The sequence below is a fragment of the Lepidochelys kempii genome, chromosome 3, assembly GCF_965140265.1.
Source record: "Lepidochelys kempii isolate rLepKem1 chromosome 3, rLepKem1.hap2, whole genome shotgun sequence".
NCBI lineage: Eukaryota > Metazoa > Chordata > Testudines > Cheloniidae > Lepidochelys > Lepidochelys kempii.
The window spans coordinates 68,822,129-68,840,265 of NC_133258.1; the positions used below are offsets into that span (position 1 = coordinate 68,822,129).

At 46.1% G+C, this 18,137-nt stretch overlaps 1 protein-coding gene across 3 annotated transcripts in view; it reads right to left on the reverse strand.

Annotated features, from left to right (window-relative positions):
- UBE2J1 (ubiquitin conjugating enzyme E2 J1) overlaps positions 1–15,560 on the reverse strand; it is a 65,457-nt gene extending 49,897 nt beyond the window's left edge. For 2 of the 3 annotated variants that reach the window (XM_073336717.1, XM_073336716.1), the window contains exon 1: positions 15,425–15,560. In XM_073336717.1, coding sequence (XP_073192818.1) covers positions 15,425–15,455 — 31 coding nt within the window. In that variant the 5' untranslated portion in view covers positions 15,456–15,560. The remainder of the gene's footprint in view (positions 1–15,424) is intronic. The other variant, XM_073336715.1, reaches the window with a different exon arrangement.
- Between the last annotated feature and the right edge of the window lie 2,577 nt (positions 15,561–18,137).

Below are 18,137 nucleotides of genomic sequence, written 5' to 3' on the forward strand. Positions count from 1 at the left end.
ATTGTAGGTGATTTATTAATTCGGCCCTTACATTAAAGCTGAGGGGGGGAATACAACATTTACTAGGTTTTCACAATTGCTTTCAACAAATACAGATGAACAAGAAATACCTATCATTATATTTTATCACAAGAAGAACCTCCTTGCATTTCAGCAATTGCCTAAAAAAAGTAAGGGCTTGTCTACACTACTGCTTAAGTCAATGTAGCTTACATTGCTCAGGGGTGTGAAAAAAACACCCGCTGAGAGACCTAAGTTACATTGACTTAAAGCGCTGTCTACACCAGGCTATGTCAGCAGGAGACACTCTGGTGCTGCCATAGCTTCCACCTCTCGTTGAGGTGGGTAAAATTATGTCAATGGGAGAACACTCTCTCGTCAACATAGCCCATCTTCACCAGATGCGCTACATCAACAGCTGAATCCATGCAGCTATGCCAATGTAGCACACTAGTGAAGACAAGCCCTAAAAAACTTTACACCTTGACTGCTAACTGTCAGAAAAGTTACATAACTATTATCTTTAACAGTGCAAACAAAATCATTGAGAGATTTCTATGAGAGGACCGAACATTGGAAAGTACACGGGGACACACAGATACACTTTACATTTTGCCATTGAAAACATACATACGTGGTGCCCGAAACATTTACCCCGCATGTAGTACCTTGATAACTAAGCCTACCAGTAAGGATGAAAAATACTTGTGCCACCATTCCCACACTAAAGCCTCAGTTCGGGCCAGGTGAAGAGATAGCCTCCACTCCTTCCCAGGTGCTTGGAAAGGTGAGACTGCTGCAATTTCTATCAGGGTGCTGTCCCTGGACCATGAATGGTAGCTCGATCTTTCATATCACTCGCATAGTAATAATTGTTTGATAAGTGTGAAGCCCCACACCCACCTGACCCTGTCTTATTACTGCAATAAAAGAGAAGGAAGCTCTCTGTGTTGCCCCTTCCACCCTCAGCCTCATGGTCATAGGCACTGACTTTTATTTTTCTCCATTCTGAAGTCCCGTCATCACTCCGCCTCCTCCCACTCTCACTCCACCCCCAGCCCCCAAGGCGCCTGCCCTCACTCCACCCCGAGCCCCCCGCTCGCTGTTCTCTGCCCTCCCGCAATCTCCTCCCCAAGATGCCAAAAAGCTGATCAGCAGCACCGCCCATCAGCTATGGCTGGTTGGAGCTGCGCACCCACTATTTTTTTTCTGTGGGTGCTCCAGCCCTGCAGCACTTTTTGGCCCGAGGGTTACATCGGGGTGCGAATCTGTATCGAGGGCTGGGTAGGAAGGCTGTGCCTCCCCAAACAGCCTGGCCCCTGCCCCTTTCCACCTCCTCCCACTTCCTGCCCCGATTGCCTCCCTCAGAACCTCTGACCCATCCAACCTCACCTGCTCCTTGTCCCCTGACCACCCACTCCCGGGACCCCACGCCCCAAACCAGCCCCCCGGGACCCCACCCCCTAACGCCCCCCCGCTCCCTGTCTGCCCCCTGCAACCCTTATCCACACCCCTGCCCCCTGACAGGCCCCCCCAGGACCCCACCCCCTATCCAACCCCCCAGTTCCCCGTCCCCTGACTGCCCTGACCCCTATCCACACCCCCACCCGCTGACAGGCCCCCCGGAACTCCCACACCTATCCAACCCCCCCACTCCCACCCCCTTACCATGCAGCTCAGAGCAGCAGGAGCTCGCAGCCTCACCGCCCGGCCGGAGCCAGCCACGCTGCCCACATGGCGGCATAGCTACAGGGGAGGGGGGACAACAGGGGAGGGGCCGGGGGCTAGCCTCCCTGGCCAGGAGCTCATGGGCCGGGCAGGACAGTCACACGGGTCGGATGTGGCCCGTGGGCCGGAGTTTGCCCACCTTGGTCAAGAAGATACCATCAGAGATGCTTAGTTTTGCAGTTCTCAAACTGTGGATATGTCTCTCCAGAGATAACATGCTTGTTAACAGCAAAAATGTTTTTTTAAATAAATAAATAATATAAAGAGGTGAGAAATAATAGACCTCAAACCTCTTGTCCCTCTGCAAATTTGTGTAAACAGAGTCAGTCCCTTACTTCTCTCTAAAAGTGCAAAGTTTCAAAAAGTTCAATGGATAGAAGGTTGTTGGGGGCAGAATAGACCAAGACAAGGAGAAGAAGTCTGGAGATAAATGTGAGAAGGGAGAGACAGGCAGTAGAAACAAAAGGGAAACTGTTTGAGCAGCATATTCCAGAAGTCTTCAGGTCTTTCTGAATGTAGCCTTCATTGATTTGAGATCTACCATACCATTCTCTCACTAGAAGGGAAAACCTATAATGGCAGCAGGCTGTAAAAGAGTCCCAGTTTGGAAATAAGAACCAATCAAGAAATACATGTTTGCTGAAGTTTTAAAGAAAGTCACACCAGTGAATTGGTGGAAGTCACTTAAACACTTGGATTCAGAGACTGTTGAAGCGATAGCAGCAGTAATTTCTTCTACCAGTGTAGAAATAATATTTCCTTCCTTTGGACTAATTCATTCCAAACTGAGAAATCGTTTGGGACCTGAAAAAGCAGGAAAGCTTCTTTTTCTTTTCCAGTTTATGAACAAACAGGAAAATGAAGGTGAAGATGACTGAGTTAGCTGCAGAAGCCAATATTTTAAGTTTCTCATGTTGACCTGGCTGACACAGTCAATTTAATTTTTGTTTTTCTAAATATTTCATTTAACTATTTTATTTTAAAACAATTTTAACAAAAACAAACCTGATTTTAAAAAATGTGAATGTTTAACTACATTCAAAAAATCATGTTTGTTTTGTTAAAATATTATATTTTTGCTGTTGAAGAAAAAAATCCAGAATACATAACATTGTTGTTTTAGTTAAATAAAAAAATGTAAATGTCTGTCTGGTGATGCTCTCCTCCTAACACAGCATAGCAAGAAAATCCTCCAAATATTAATAATTAACCTGTTGAATTGGAGATATTTATGAAGTCACTGGGCGGTGAACTATCTGCTTCAATTACCTTTGGTAAATGAAATAACCAAACAATCATTCATTTTCTGATAGAGCTGTAAAACTAATCTGAAAAGTTTTCAAAATAAATCACTTTAAAAATGTACAGTGTGTACCCTCTAAAAATGAAACCTACATCTATCTCTGAGTTGTGACGAATATGTATTAAGGTTATAACAACCAACAAGAATGCACTTTTATGTAGAAATCCATGATTAAATCGAGTCTTCCTGACTAGTGATTTAAATCATGATATGGCAGAAATGATATGAGAACGAATAGAAAAAACATATTTCTTTGATTACAACTTTCATTAATCTGACCCTGTGTACAGAGTGACTAAATCCACAGAAACATCTTCAGATATAAGATATAATCCTTTATCCAAAACCAAGAAAACCTTCATAAATTCAGTTAAAAGTATTTATTTGAAGGCTAATCAAGGCTACTTGTACATTTCAAATCTGGTGGGAAGTTTGATTTGAAGAATGAATCACAAAGTTCTCCTATGAAAATGAGAACTGCTATTTAAGCCAGGTAAACAGCACCTCTGATTTGTCAGATTAGGTGCAGCAGATTTCAGTATAAAACTTATCACAAGGATAAAGGAAAGCAGGGCATCTGCTCTAGAAATGGAACTGAGTTAGCAGAACAATTTTAAACATGGTTTTAATCCTGTTCATGCTAACACAGTTTAGGCATATTTTGGCTAGCCAAGGTAAGCAGTCAAATCAGTTTTTAAAATGCATTTATATCTAGAAAACCTGGAGTTTAATCAGTGGAGTGTCAGTGCCCGTGGATGATGGTGACATTTGAAAGTGGATAGGCAAATCTGACAGAGAACTGAGGTGTCTGGACAATGAAGTCCTTGAAAAGTTACCTTCTGATAATTTTTACAATGTACGCCAAGTAAAATTAACCACATCTTGACTATTTTATACAATTCATTTACAAAGTAACCATATTATTTATAAACAGAACATTTTTAAGCCATGAAATACAACAGTGTGGTGATACTATTAAAAAGAAATAGAAAAGGGAGTCATCTGACTAACAAAGTTCTGACCTATGTAAACTCAAGTAAATGTGTATCAATTTTTATATTCTCTGGGAGGAGATGGCTTGATCCTTAGAAACTACAGATTAAAAAAATAGAAGGATGAGGAGATATTCTAAAAGGCTGTGTCTTACTGAGGTAATATAACAGAGGCCTTGAAATGTCCAAGGATTGAATTTCTTCTCTCCTGAGGAGTTTTGGAAAGATAACTGGTTACATTAACAGAGTAATACAAATGAAAGTCCAACACAACTTTGGGACTAGAGTTAGGATAAGTTCTCAACATAACCCTGTCTCTATGAAAAGTTGTGTAAAAAGGATCAGTCATCAGAGCCTGGTGTTTACATCAGCCAGAAGGGTCACAAATGGAGACTAAAAAGGCTCCTTTGAGTGTAAGGTTGTGTGAAGTGCATTCAGAAAGAAGCTCAAAGGGAGGTTCCATAAGGTTTGAAAGGACAATACTGAGATCCCATACTGGAGGTGGTTCTCTCGCTGGTGGATATGCATGCAGTAACCTCTTTGGAAATCTAGATACTGTGGGGTAAGTAAAAAAAAATGAACACGACTGCACAGATGGGTAGCAAGCCAACATCACTGCAAAATGGATTTTGATTAAATTGAATGAACAAGTCCAGAATGTTTGAAATAGAGCTGTTGATTAATCACAGTTAACTCATGCGATTAACTCAAAAAAATTAATCATGATTAAAAAAATTAATCAGGATTAATCGCAGTTTTAAGCACACTATTACACAATAGAATACCAATTGACATGTATTAAATATTTTGGATGTTTTTCTATATTTTTATATAAAAATGTGTTGTAACTGAAATAAAAGTATATATTATTTTTATTACAAATATTTGCACTGTAAAAATAATAAAATAGTATTTTTCAATTCACCTCATACAAGTACTATAGTGCAATCTTTTTGTCGTGAAAGTGCAGTTTACAAATGTAGATTTTTTTTTTTAACATAACAGCACTCAAAAACAAAACAATGTAAAACTTTTGAGTGATCTTGTAGGCTCTGTCCTACTTCTTGTTCAGCCAATCACTAAGACAAACAAGTTTGTTTACATTTACGGAAGATAATGCTGCGCTCTTCTTATTTAAAATGCCACCAAAAGTGAGAACCAGCATTTGCATGGCACTTTTGTAGTTGGGATTGCAAGATATTTACGTGCCAGATATGCCAAACATTCGTATGCCCCTTCATGCTTCGGCCTCCATTCCAGAGGACATGCTTCCATGATGATGACGCTCATTAAAAATAATGCGTTAATTAAATTTGTGACTGAACTCCTTGGGGGAGAACTGTACGTCCCCTGCTCTGTTTTACACACATTCCGCCATATATTTCATATCAGTCTCGAATGATGACTCAGCACATGTTCATTTTAAGAACGCGTTCACTGCAGATTTGACAAAACGCAAAGAAGATACCAATATGAGATTTCTAAAGATAGCTATAGCACTCAACCCAAGGTTTAAGAATCTGATATAACTTCCAAAATCTGAGAGGGACGAGGTGTGGAGCATGCTTGCAGAAGTCTTAAAAAAGCAACACTCCAATGCGGAAAACTACACAACCCGAACCACCAAAAAAGAAAATCAACTTTGTACTGGTGGCATCTGATTCAGATGATGAAAATGAACATGCGCCGGTCCGCACTGCTTTGGATTGTTATTGAGCAGAACACGTCATCAGCATGGACGCATGTCCCCTGGAATGGTGGTTGAAGCACAAAGGGACATATGAATTTTAGCGCAGTTGGCAAATAAATACCTTGCAATCCCAACTACAAAAGTGCTATGCAAATGCCTGTTCTCACTTTCAGGTAACACTGTAAACAAGAAGCGGGCAGCATTATCTCCTGCAAATATAAGCAAACTTGCGATTGGCTGAACAAGGAGGAGGACCGTGTGGACTTGCAGGCTCTAAAAGTTTACATTGTTTTATTTTTGAATGCAGGTTTTTTTGTTCATAATTCTACATTTTTAAGTTAAACTTTCATGATAAAGAGATTGCTCTACAGTACTTGTATTAGGTGAATTGAAAAATACTATTTCTTTTGTTTTTTTACAGTGCAAATACTTGTAATCAAAAATAAATATGACGTGAGCACTGTACACTTTGTATTCTGTGCTGTAATTGAAATCAATATATTTGAAAATGTAGAAAACATCCAAAAATATTTAAACAAACAGTATTCTATTATTAACAGTGAGATTAATCGCGATTAATTTTTTTTAGTCGCTTGACAACCCAAGTTTGAAATGCAGAACACAGTTGAGGATTCTAGACATATGAACCTCCAACAGATCACAGTTTGTGTTGAACTGCACAAATGGAAAATCTTTTGCATTTAGAGGAGTAAGTCTTTCTCATGGAGAATTTTCTACTTTGTAGTAGGATTTCTTATACTAACAGGGAGTGGTCTCTCTGTCAGTAGCACTCAACTTGCCAACATCCAGGCTGTTGAATGTAGTGACCTCCTGTCTGGGTGAACTATGTGACTTTGGTTCTGCAATACTATATCTGGGCAGTCTAGAAGTGGTATGGAAGGCTAGACAGACATTCTGAGGAGGCTGGTCAGCCAGAACTTTCTTTGCCAATTTGATGCTAGCAGAATCAGTGTAGCTACATCCTGTCTTACTTTGCATATGCCTCTTGGAATCAAAGAATTTGGTAGAAAAAAAGTATGTACATGGGACCTTGATCCCATAGTACAAGGAAGGCATCTTGCAATAATCCTGGGCACGTCTCCCCTATCTTTGCTACCAACCAACTCTGTAATGGAATTTCCCCACCAATGAAATGTTGGCTTGATGACAGAGCTCTTCAAAGACCACATATCATTGGTGATGGATTGTCTGCTAGGTTGTTTCTGACTCCCAAACAAAAAGAGTGACTTGAGGGTGTCCCATTTTGATGACACTATGTCCATAACTTGATCACCACCTGACATGGAAGTAATGAGTAGGCATTTCCTTGCTTCTTTAAACAGTACAATGCAGATGTGCTGTCTGTGAGAATCTCAACTGTGAAGTTCTGTAGAACAGACTGGCATGCATAGCATTGCAGTCTGACTGCTCTTTGTTCTAGTAAATTTATGTGAAGAGCCATGGCCTTCTGAGACCAAGTTCTTTACATCTGGAGGTAGTCCAATTATACTCCCCAATGCAACTGTGATTCACTTCTTTGTAAGAGGAGGTGTGAAGAAGAGTATGCTCTTCTAAACATCTTTGTGGTCTAACACAGTGCTAGCTGGATGTTTGCTTCCTCATTCTTGTAAAGAACAAATGACACACTAAGCAGTGGTCAGGAACATGGCTTTCCCTGAGATAAAATAGACAGCAGATGCAGCTCTCTGTAAATGGGATTAAACAATCACAGGGTGGGCATGGTTTAAAGCTTCAAGGTTTAGAATCCATCATTTTTTGCATGGGTAGAGACACCCAGTCCTGAGGAACAAATTAAATTTAGTTTGATTTTTAAAAAATATATAACCAAATAAAAAAAATGTGGGGAAAAACCTTAAAGGGAATTAACCCTGACTATCTAATTTGCAAGAGAAGTAAATTCCACAGGGCAGCACACAGACACCACTCATTACATCTCACTGTCATGGGCACTAAGAGGGAACTGAGAGACAGTTGTGACCACTCTGCCCTTTACGCCGTTGGGTGGATGGGCACAAGGACATGAATAGTGCAAGTGTGGCCCAACAGACATTGCTATTCGAAAGATTCCTCTCTTGCATGTATGTGCACCTAGAGTGTGAGCCACGCTGACATATACCCGCAGAACAACTTTGGTATACTTTTAAAATGTTTGCCATAATTTTATTTGCAAAGTTTTGTTTATAATTCATTTTATATCATGTTATATATTAACAGGTGAGTCATTTTTAAAACTTACTTTTAAACCCATATATTAACATGGGGAAATCACAAGCCTGCTGAATTTAAAATTCAGTTTTTCTGCAGTCATTGCTATTTAGTGCAGCAGGTGCAAAGAAATAGTTTCATTTAAAAGTCTCTTGTTAAGAGCAAGTAGGAATGGTAACAGCCAGATTTCCAGATTAACCACACGTACCTGTCCTAGACACCCAGCACCCCAAACTGCCGTTCAGTGCAACTCTTACTTTCAATGACATGGCAAACCATATAAAATAAGTGTGCCTGAATATCTCATCAATTAACATGTGTGGTAAATCAGATCTAAATATTTATATTAATTATAAAAGTCTGCTTCCCTAAAATCTGTTGTATGCAGTGTTGCTGTAGCTGTGTTGGTCTCAGACTATTAGAGAGACAAGGTGAGTGAGGTTATATCTTTTACTGGCCCCTGAAATCTGTTTATTAAAATACAGAAACACAAGATAACATTTTATTTGCAATGTGACTGTTCTTATAATCCTACAGTTGTAGAATTATCTGAGGAATCACATCTGTATTTTAGCAATAAATGCATTAAAATATAAAAGCAGGACCGCTTAGTGAATGTTCACCACAATTAAAAAAATGTCAGACTACAGAGGGCCACAAGTCTTCCCAACCCCGCTCAGATGCATATGGGGAGTATTTGTGGGGATGGCGCAGCAACTAGGAAGAGGGTGCAAAGAGCCTACCTGACACTTATAGAATATGTCATCTTAAAATTAACTCCCTTCTGTCTTCAGTATTAATAATAGGATGACATGGCTGAGAAGTGGAGCCACTGCTCCATGCTAGTGCCACTAGTAATAATGCCCATCTCCCCAAACAGCGTGGGAAGGGGAAGAGCAATGGTGGAGCCATAGACCCAACTCCTTTTGCCATGGGCAATCCCAAGAAGCCCCAAGAGAAATTCAGGCTGAGCCAGCCAGCCAACCAGAATTCCTCTGGGACTCCTGCTACAGTGCAACCTCACCCGATCCTGCTCTACTTACAACTTCCCTTTCCAATGCAATGCTGTTCCTTTGAGGCACAATACAACCCATAATTGAATATTTCTTGCTCAAAGTTCTAATAAATAAATGAATGTACCAATGTAACCAATCAGTGTTATCAACTATATAGATGTCACTAAGAAGTATTTTAATGAAACAAGACACCTAGTCAATACATGTTGACACTTGTTATTATCATGGCCCTGATTCTGCAAAGCCTTTTGCATATGTGTAACTTTACACACTGTGAGTAGTCCCACTGATTTATACACAAACATCTTAGTATGTTTGTAAAATTAAATAATTCCGCTAAACATTTCTTTTATCCTTTAAAACAACAATTGTGCGCTATAATTTGATTATGCCTTCCCTAATTCAATCCTTCCTTCTCCAGTTGTTCCTCACATAACACAAACAACATGTACACATATACAGATAGAACACACATTTGCATGTGCAAAATGGTAATTGCATACATTTTTAAAACTCTAAGCAGTGCCAGTGAAAAATATGGCCCAAAAAGTTTATATATGTTTTATCTATTTATATCTTGAACTTGGGCATTTTGTAAAATAAATTGTTATGCTATACATTTAAAATGTAAACTAACTGTTAACAAAAGGGATTTTCTAAATGTACATACATACCTAAGGGAGAAAACACAAATGAAGAGCTGTCAGACTTTTATATCTTATCACAAGATTGTAGTCCAACTGTCTGTTTTTTCACAAACTGTTAATAAATTCTCTAATATCAAACCTCAGAAAGTCACAAAATCCTAAATCAAGGTTAAAAAAATTGAAAACACCCAGTGCTACAATACTGGAAAACATGAACGTAATCCAAACAACCTTACCTCTGCCACAGTCCACCACCCGCATAATACCCTAAGTAAAGCAGGTGTCTGTCTATGACAGTCTTGTTTATGGTATCAGGTTTTTTTGTTTGTTTTTTTGTTTTTTGATGAATGTAAGAAGGAGAGTACACATGCCAAGACAAGTCCACGTTTCATAAATACAGCATTTTATACCTTCTTCTGATCAACTGTTCTTGCTAGCACCATCCTCTCTATACTAGCCCTTGAACATGAAGGCTATCAGGTCTTCCTCAGTCTTCTTTTCTCAGAACTAAACACATTCAGGGTTGTTGTTGTTTTTAAATCTTTCCTCATGGGGCAGTTTTCTAAACCTTTTATCATTTTTGTTGTTCTCCTCTGGACTCTCTCCAATTTGTTCCTATCTTTCTTAAAGTGTAGCACCCAGAAGTGGAGATAGTACTCCAGCTGAGGTCTCACCAGTGCTGAGCAAAGCGGGACAATTACCTCCTGTCTCTTACACACGACACTCCTGTATATATATCCCAAACTAATTGGACATCTACAGGCAGTATACTAAGGATACTGGTGGATGGCACCAGTTATAGGTCATCAAAAAGGCTGCTACATTTTACACACAAAAGCATGATCTATTGTTTTTAGGACCTCTTCTAATCATAAGTGTTACTTATAAACAGCTGGTGGTAAGCAGGCGAAGAAAACACAGTTACCTTTTCCTTAACTGGTGTTCTTCAGGATGTGTTGCTCATGTCTATTCCACAGCAGGTGTGTGTGCTCGCCACGTGCACCGGTGCCAGAAGTTTTTCCCCTAGCAGTACCTGTGGGGGGGGAGCGCCCCCCAGCGACCCCTGGAGTGGCGCCTGCCTGGCGTGGTATAAGGGGAGCTGCGCACTCCCCCCACCCTCAGTTCCTTCTTGAGAGACAACTCCGAGAGAGGGGAAGGAGGGCAGGATGTGGAACAGACATGAGCAACACATCTCGAAGAATACCAGTTACAGAAAAGGTAACTGTCTTTTCTTCTTCGAGTGATTGCTCATGTGTATTCCACAACAGGTGATTCCAAGTTATATCCGTTGGAGGTGGGTAGAAGTTCACAAGTTCCCAGGACGGAGGACAGCCCTGTCAAACCCCTGTGTCATCCCTGGTTTGGAGGATGATCGCATAGTGCGAGGTGAACATGTGAACCAAAGACCACATGGCGGACCTACAAACGTCCTGGATGGGTACGTGGATCACAAAGGCAGCCGACAAGGCCTGCGCCCAAGTCGAGTGTGCCCTCAAAATGGGTGGCGGAGAACACCCGCCAACTCATAACAGCAGCGGATGCACCAAGTGATCTAACTGGAAAGCCGCTGAGTCGAAATCGGCTGGCCCCTCGCACGCTCAGCCGAGGTGACGATCAGTTGCAAGGATTTTCTGAATGGCTTCGTCCACTTGAGGTAGAAAGCCAGAGCCCGCTGCACATTGAGTGTGTGAAGACTGCACTCCTCACTGGACGCATGAGGCTTGGGGCAGAGGACCGGTAGAAAAATGTCCTGACCCATGTGATAGGTGGAGATCACCTTCGGGAGGAATGCGGGGTGTGGGCAGAGCTGGACCTTGTTCTTATGAAAGACCGTGTATAGCGGCTCGGAGGTCAGGGCCCTGAGCTCCGAGACTCGCCTGGCTGACGTGATTGCAACCAGGAAGGCCACCTTCCATGAGAGGTGAGACCAGGGCCCTCAGGTGGAGGAGGTAATCAAGGATAAGCTGGATTAGGGTGGCCACCGGGGAGACACCCTGGTCCGCCGCCCATCTAGAGAAACTGGACCACTTCGCCAAATAAGTGCGGCGAATGGAGGGCTGTCTACTTTCGAGGAGGACGCGCTGAACCTGTTCTGCGCACGTCCTTTCCTCTCCGCCTAACCACTGAGCAGCCACGCCGTGAGGTGAAGCGCCGCTAGGTTTGGATGGAGGAGGCACCCCTGATCCTGAAAGAGGACCTGGGCCTTGTCCGTCTTTACCTTTTCCAGGACCCTGCTGATTAGAGGGAATGGTGGAAAGGCGAAGAGAAGTCACCTTGGCAAGAGAAAGGCATCGGAGGTAGCATCCCTCCCCAGACCCCCGCAGAGCAGAACCGGGGGCATCACCGACACGTGATCCAAGAGTTGCAGGCAAACCCTGGTTGTTGTCACTGGGAACCTTGTGACCAAGTGGATGAGACCTTTTAGGATCTCGAATCTGTTTGGCGAGAGAGACGCCCTGGCCGACTCTGCGTCCAGGAGCGCCCCGATAAACTCTATGCATTGGACCGGGACTAACGTGGAACGGTGCACCTGGACAGGAGTGCCACGTGATCCCTCACCTGCGACCGGGAGGTGCCCCTGACACGCCAATCATCCAAATAAGGAAATATCTGAACCCTCCGCCGTCTGAGGTAGGCCGCTACCACCGACATGCATTTTGTAAACAACCTGGGGGCAGTGGACAGACCAAATGGGAGGACCGTGAATTAGTAATGATACTGTCCCACCACGAAACAGAAGAAGCGCCTGTGTCCCTCGAATATGTGGATGTGGAAGTACACGTCCTGTAGGTTGAGGGCAGCATACCTGTCCCCGGGATCCAGGGAGCGAAGGATGGAGGCCAGGGAGACCATGTGGAACTTGAGCTTCACCATGTACTGGTTCAGACCTCGCAGGTCCAGGATGGGCCTGAGCATCCCTTTGGCCTTTAGGATAAGGAAATAATGGGAGTAATATCCCTTGCCCATGAACTACTCGGGCACCACCTCTATCGCTCCTAGTCCTAGGAGCCGCCCCACCTCCTGCCTGAGCAGAGGATCATGCGAGGAGTCCCCCAAGAGGGACGGGGGGGGTGGTTGTGTGGGGAGGAAGTAAACTGGAGGGTGTAACCCCAGGAGATGGTGTTGAGGACCCATTGGTGTGAGGTTAGCCGCGACCATTCCAGGAGGAAAGCACACAACCGGTTGGAGAAGGGGAGCTTTATTGGATCCCTGGTGAGGACTGGCGGGGTGCCCCTGAGCATCCCGTCAAAAAGCCTTTTCCCCACCTGCTTGCCCTTGGAGGACCCAGGCTGGGAGGGAGCGGGGGGAGGCAAGCCGAGACTGTCTCTATGGGCGTCTCTTATAGTCCTGCTGCTTCTTATGGGCGCCCTCATACTTCAGGAGGGCGGCCTGGGTGGGAGTCTGCTGTGGTTTGAACTTAGGTTTTGCTGGAGCAGGGACATAGAGGCCCAGAGTCTGGAGGGTCATGCAGGAGTCTTTCATGCCATGCAGCCTTGTATCTGTTTCCTCCACAAACAGAGCTTTCCCATCAAACAGGAGATCCTGCATGGAAGACTGCACCTTGTTGGACAGCCCAGAGAGCAGGAGTCATGACACCCGTCTCATGGACACCGCGGAGGCCATGGATCATGGGGCCGTGTCCGCAGCATCCAAGGCTGCCTGCAGGGACGTCCTAGCGGCCGCTGCCCCTTTCTCCACTAGCGCCTTGAACTCCTTCCTATTGTGCTCCTGGAGAGAGTCCTCGAACTTGGGCAGGGAACCCCATAGATTGAATTTGTACCGGCCCAGGAGAGCCTCATGGTTTGCCACTCGTAAATGGAAGCTCAAAGACAAATACATTTTCCTTCCAAAAGAGTCCAGTCTCTGAGAGTCTTTGTTCTTTGGGGTTGGGGCTGGCTGACCCTGCCATTCCCTGTGGTTGACCGACTCGACCACCAGGAAGTTGGGCACTGGGTGGGCATACAAGTACTCATGCCTTTAGTGGGTACAAAGTACTTGTGTTCCACCTTTTTAGAGATGGGGGCCAATGAGGCCTGTGTTTGCCACAGGGCATTTGAAATCTTAGCCACCCCTTCATGGAGAGCCAAGGCCACCCTACCTGGTGCAGATGGGGACAACACATTAAACAGGGCTCCTCCATCTCCTCTGCTTGGAGTTGGAGGCTTGCTGCCACCCTCTTTAAGAGTTCTTGATGGGCCCTGAAGTCCTCCTACGGGGTAGAGACGCGATCACCTCCTCCGGGAAGGTGGAGGAGGCCAGTACGGTGCTTTGGGTGTCGTCCGTCACTGGAGGGTCCACCACCTAGTTGGACTCTGGGCACGGGGCCGAGGACTTCCCACTGACTCCTTTCTTGGGTGTCTGGAGAGGGAGGCCAACGGTGCCTCCGAAGCTCTGACCACTGAGCGGGCTCCCACCGGAGCTGCGCAGGAGACGATGGTGCCCACTGGTACCATTGGACTGGCCACAACAGGACAGTGGGGTGGGAGGAGGTATTGTTTCATATTCTCTGTGTATATATAAAGTCTGCTGCAGTTTCCACGATATGCATCTGATGAAGTGAGCTGTAGCTCACGAAAGCTTATGCTCTAATAAATTGGTTAGTCTCTAAGGTGCCACAAGTACTCCTTTTCTTTTAACATTTCACTAGGATCGTGTATTTACTAGGGGTGGGGCCAGCACGCAAAGCCTCCCTAGTCCCTGCGCCTAGGAGCCACAGGGACATGTTTCTCCTGGGAGCAGCGCCGAGCCTGGACAGACAGGGAACCTGCCTTAGCCCTGCTGCGCTGCCGGCCGGATTTTTAACGGGGGATTTTTAAAGGGGGCCCAGGGTCCCCTTTCAACCGGGCGTTCCAGTAGAAAACCCAACGCCTGGCAACCCTAACTGCTCTATATATTATACCCTGAAATGTACATACAATATTTATATTCCAGTTGATTTTATAGTTATATGGTAAAAATGAGAAAGTGCAGAATTTTTCAGGAATAGTGTGCTGTGACACTTTTGTATTTTATATGTTTGATTTTGTAAACAAGTCATTTTTAAGGGAGGTGAAACTCGGGGCACTCAAGACAAAGCAGACTCCTGCAAGGGGTCCAGTAGTCTGGAAAGGTTGAGAGCCACTGGTGTAAAGAATGGGGGATCCTGGTGAGGAAGAGTTGGGGGCAACAGAGCCCCTGGCCCGGTGGGGAGAATACGGACTCGGGTGTGAAGGCAATAGGGAGGAGAATGGGGGACCCTGCAGTGCGGGAAGAAGGGAAGGGAGCCCTGGCACAATGGGGGGACCATCATGGGGCAAAGGGGGGGGGGGGCAGAGCCCCGGGCGAAGGAGACTGGGGGACCCAGGTGGGCAGAGGGCGAGTGGGGTGCGGCTACGCGAGGGTGTCGGGCACACAGAGGCTGTGGCATGGGTGGGGGGAGCGAACGCCCAGAGCCCCTGGAGAGAAGGGCGACCTGGGAGTGTGGTTCAGCCATTTCCCCGCCCCCCGGAAGGGGCTCGCTGCTGGTCCAGCTCAGCGTCTCCCCCCGGGGCCGAGAGCGCAGCGGGCAGGGCGAGGGAGCGACCTGGTCGCCCTGGGGCTGAGGAGGCTCCCAGGCCCGCAGACCCCATCCCGGCCGCTGACTCCGGCCTACCAGCGCCTCCCGGCCCGCTCCTCCCGCGGCCCAACCCCGGGCCGCTGCGGCCTGTACCCCTCGCCGGGCCGAGGCCTCGAGGGAGGCCGCCAGCCGCTGCCCCAGCGCAGGGCGAGGAGGGAGCCGGCTCCCGCCCAGGCAGGCGGCCCCGGAAGACGTTGCCGGGTCCCGCGGCCCCTCGCTCGCTCACCCGGGCTCTTCAGGTTGTAGCGGGTCTCCATGGCGCGGACGTTGGGCCAGAGGCGGACGGCGGCTCCCTGCGACCGGCCCGGCGGCGGCCGCTCCCCGCTGTGCGGTGGCCGGGGGCGGGGACTCGCGCGTCGGCGGCTGACTCGGCTCCGGCTGCGGCAGGAACCTGCCCTGACGTGGCAGCTGCCGCTCTGTGACTCCGGCAGGGAGGGGCCCCGACATGCCTCCCGGCCCCGGCCTCGGCCTCTTCCCCGATACTGCTCCCCACGCTGCCCCTCTCCTCAGTTCCCGCCTCCGTCCCCCTTCTGGTAGCGCCCCCACCGCCAATACTCCTCCTGATACTGCCCCATCCGCGTGTCCCGCCCCTTGTCCCTGATACTCTCCCTAATACGCACCCCTTATCCTCAGTGCCTTACACCGCCCCCATCCCCCTCCCGATACCACTCCCATCCTCGATTCCGTCCCTCCAATGCAGCTCTCATCCCCCTGTCTTCCTCCTGATACCGCCCCCATCCCCTATACTGCCTCCTTTCCCAATCCCCTTCCTGATACCCCCCTGATACCCCTCCTCATGCTGCCCCCATCCCAGATAGCCCTATTGATACCACCCCATCTCAAATACCCTACTAATACTGGCCCCATCCCTGATGCCACCACCCCCAATAAAGTCCCCCATGCCTGGCTCCCATCCTGATCCCTCCCACATCCCTGATCCCCTTCCTGATACCATGCCTATTCCTGATACCTCTGCTGACACTGCCCCCATCCCTGCTACCACCCCCAGCACAGTCCTCATCCCTGATTCCCCTTCTCCCTCGATACCATCCCCAATACAACCTCTCATCCCCGATACCTCTCCTGGTATTGCCCCTACCCTGATACACTCCCTGCACCCCTAATGGTACTGCCTCCAATCTGCCACTACAGCCCCTCCACTGCTGACACAACCTCCCTGCTAATGTTGCCCCCATCCCTGATATGACTCCTAATACCTCCCCCATCCTAATACAGTCCCACTGCCAACACCTCTATCCTGATACAACCCACACTGCTGACATTGCCCCCACACCTGATCCCTTCTGATCTCCAATACCCAACCCAATACCACCCTGATAAATCCCCACCATCAGTAGTGCCTCCATCCCCAGTATCTCTCCCAATACCACCTTATTGCTCATACTGCCCTCTCCCTGATACCCTGATCATACCTCTCTCACCCTGATACATCCCCACTACTGATACTTTCCCTGCCTTGTTACATCCCCATCACTTATACCCTTCTCAGTACCATCTTGCATAACACCTTCATCCCACATACCCTTCCCAATATCTCCCCGGTGTTGATGCACCCTTACCTGGGATACTGACCTAATTACTTAGATTGAAAGCTCTTGGGGAGAGGGACTGTCCTTTGTTCTGTGTTTGTACCATGCCTAGGACAGTGGGTCCTGGTCCATGACTGAGACACCTAGGCGTTATGATAATGCAAATAATAAGAAAACAGGCACCTACATTTATAAAAGTAACCTGATTTTCAGTGCTACTGAATTCCTGTTGACTTCAGTGGGAGCTGTGGGCCAGCAGCATCTCTGAGTCAGCCCCCTTTTACTGACGTGCCTAATTTTAGTCACTTAAGTTTGAAAATGTTGGTCTTGGCACCAGGTTTACCATTTATGTTGTTGTTCCCTATTTCTTGTCCCTTCCTCCATATCTTTTCCTTCCCATCTCACCGTTCTCATATCCTATGTCCCTCTGTAAACCATCAGCAGTGGAAACCAGTCACAAGCAGAAAGGTCGAACACTGCTATGGTTACACACACCGGTAAATTTTTGCCTACTTAATTTACCTTTTAGTTTCAATTCCAAAAGTTACTCTTCACTTTCTACTCCTAAAATTGTTGCATAGTGTTGTTGGCGTAGCATGGCAATTTAAGAGTTAACTGCATTTCAGTAGCAGACAAGTATACAGGGCAAAATTCTGGGTGCAGTAGTTGAAGGAAGAGGGCATATATAACCTTGCCTCTCACCATGACTCACCCATACAGCAGGAGGGGAGGATTCCAACACAGAACTCAGAAGTGCATTAGGCTGGGAGATTAGCTATTACATCAGCTGGTGAACAAAAAGACCCATTGTTCTGTAGGTAATGTCCAAGAATACATGGCCCTATCTTGGGTGCATAATCATCATAGAAACATAGAAGTGTAGGACTGGAAGGAACTTCAATAGGTCATCTAGTCCAATAGGTCATCTAGTCCAGTCTCCTGCATTCAAGGCAGGATTAAGTAATAACTAGACCATTCCTGACAGGTGTTTATCTAACCTGTTCCTAAAAAACTCCAATGACAGAGATTCCACAACCTCCCGACGCAATTTGTTGCAGTGCTTAACTACTCTGACAGGAAGTTTTTCCTACTGTCCAACCTAAACCTCCCTTGCTGCAATTTAACCCCATTGCTTCTTGTCCTCTCCTCAGAAGTTACAGAGAACAATTTTTCACCCTTCTCCTTGTAACAACATTTATGTACAGTACTTGAAAACTGTTATCATGTCCCCTCTTAGTCTTCTCTTCTCCAGACTAAACAAACCCCGTTTTTTCAATATTTCCTCATAGGACATGGTTTCTAGAACTCTAATCATTTTTATTGCTCTCCTCTGGACTTTCTACGATTTATACACATCTTTCCTGAATTGTGGCGCCCAGAACTGGACAC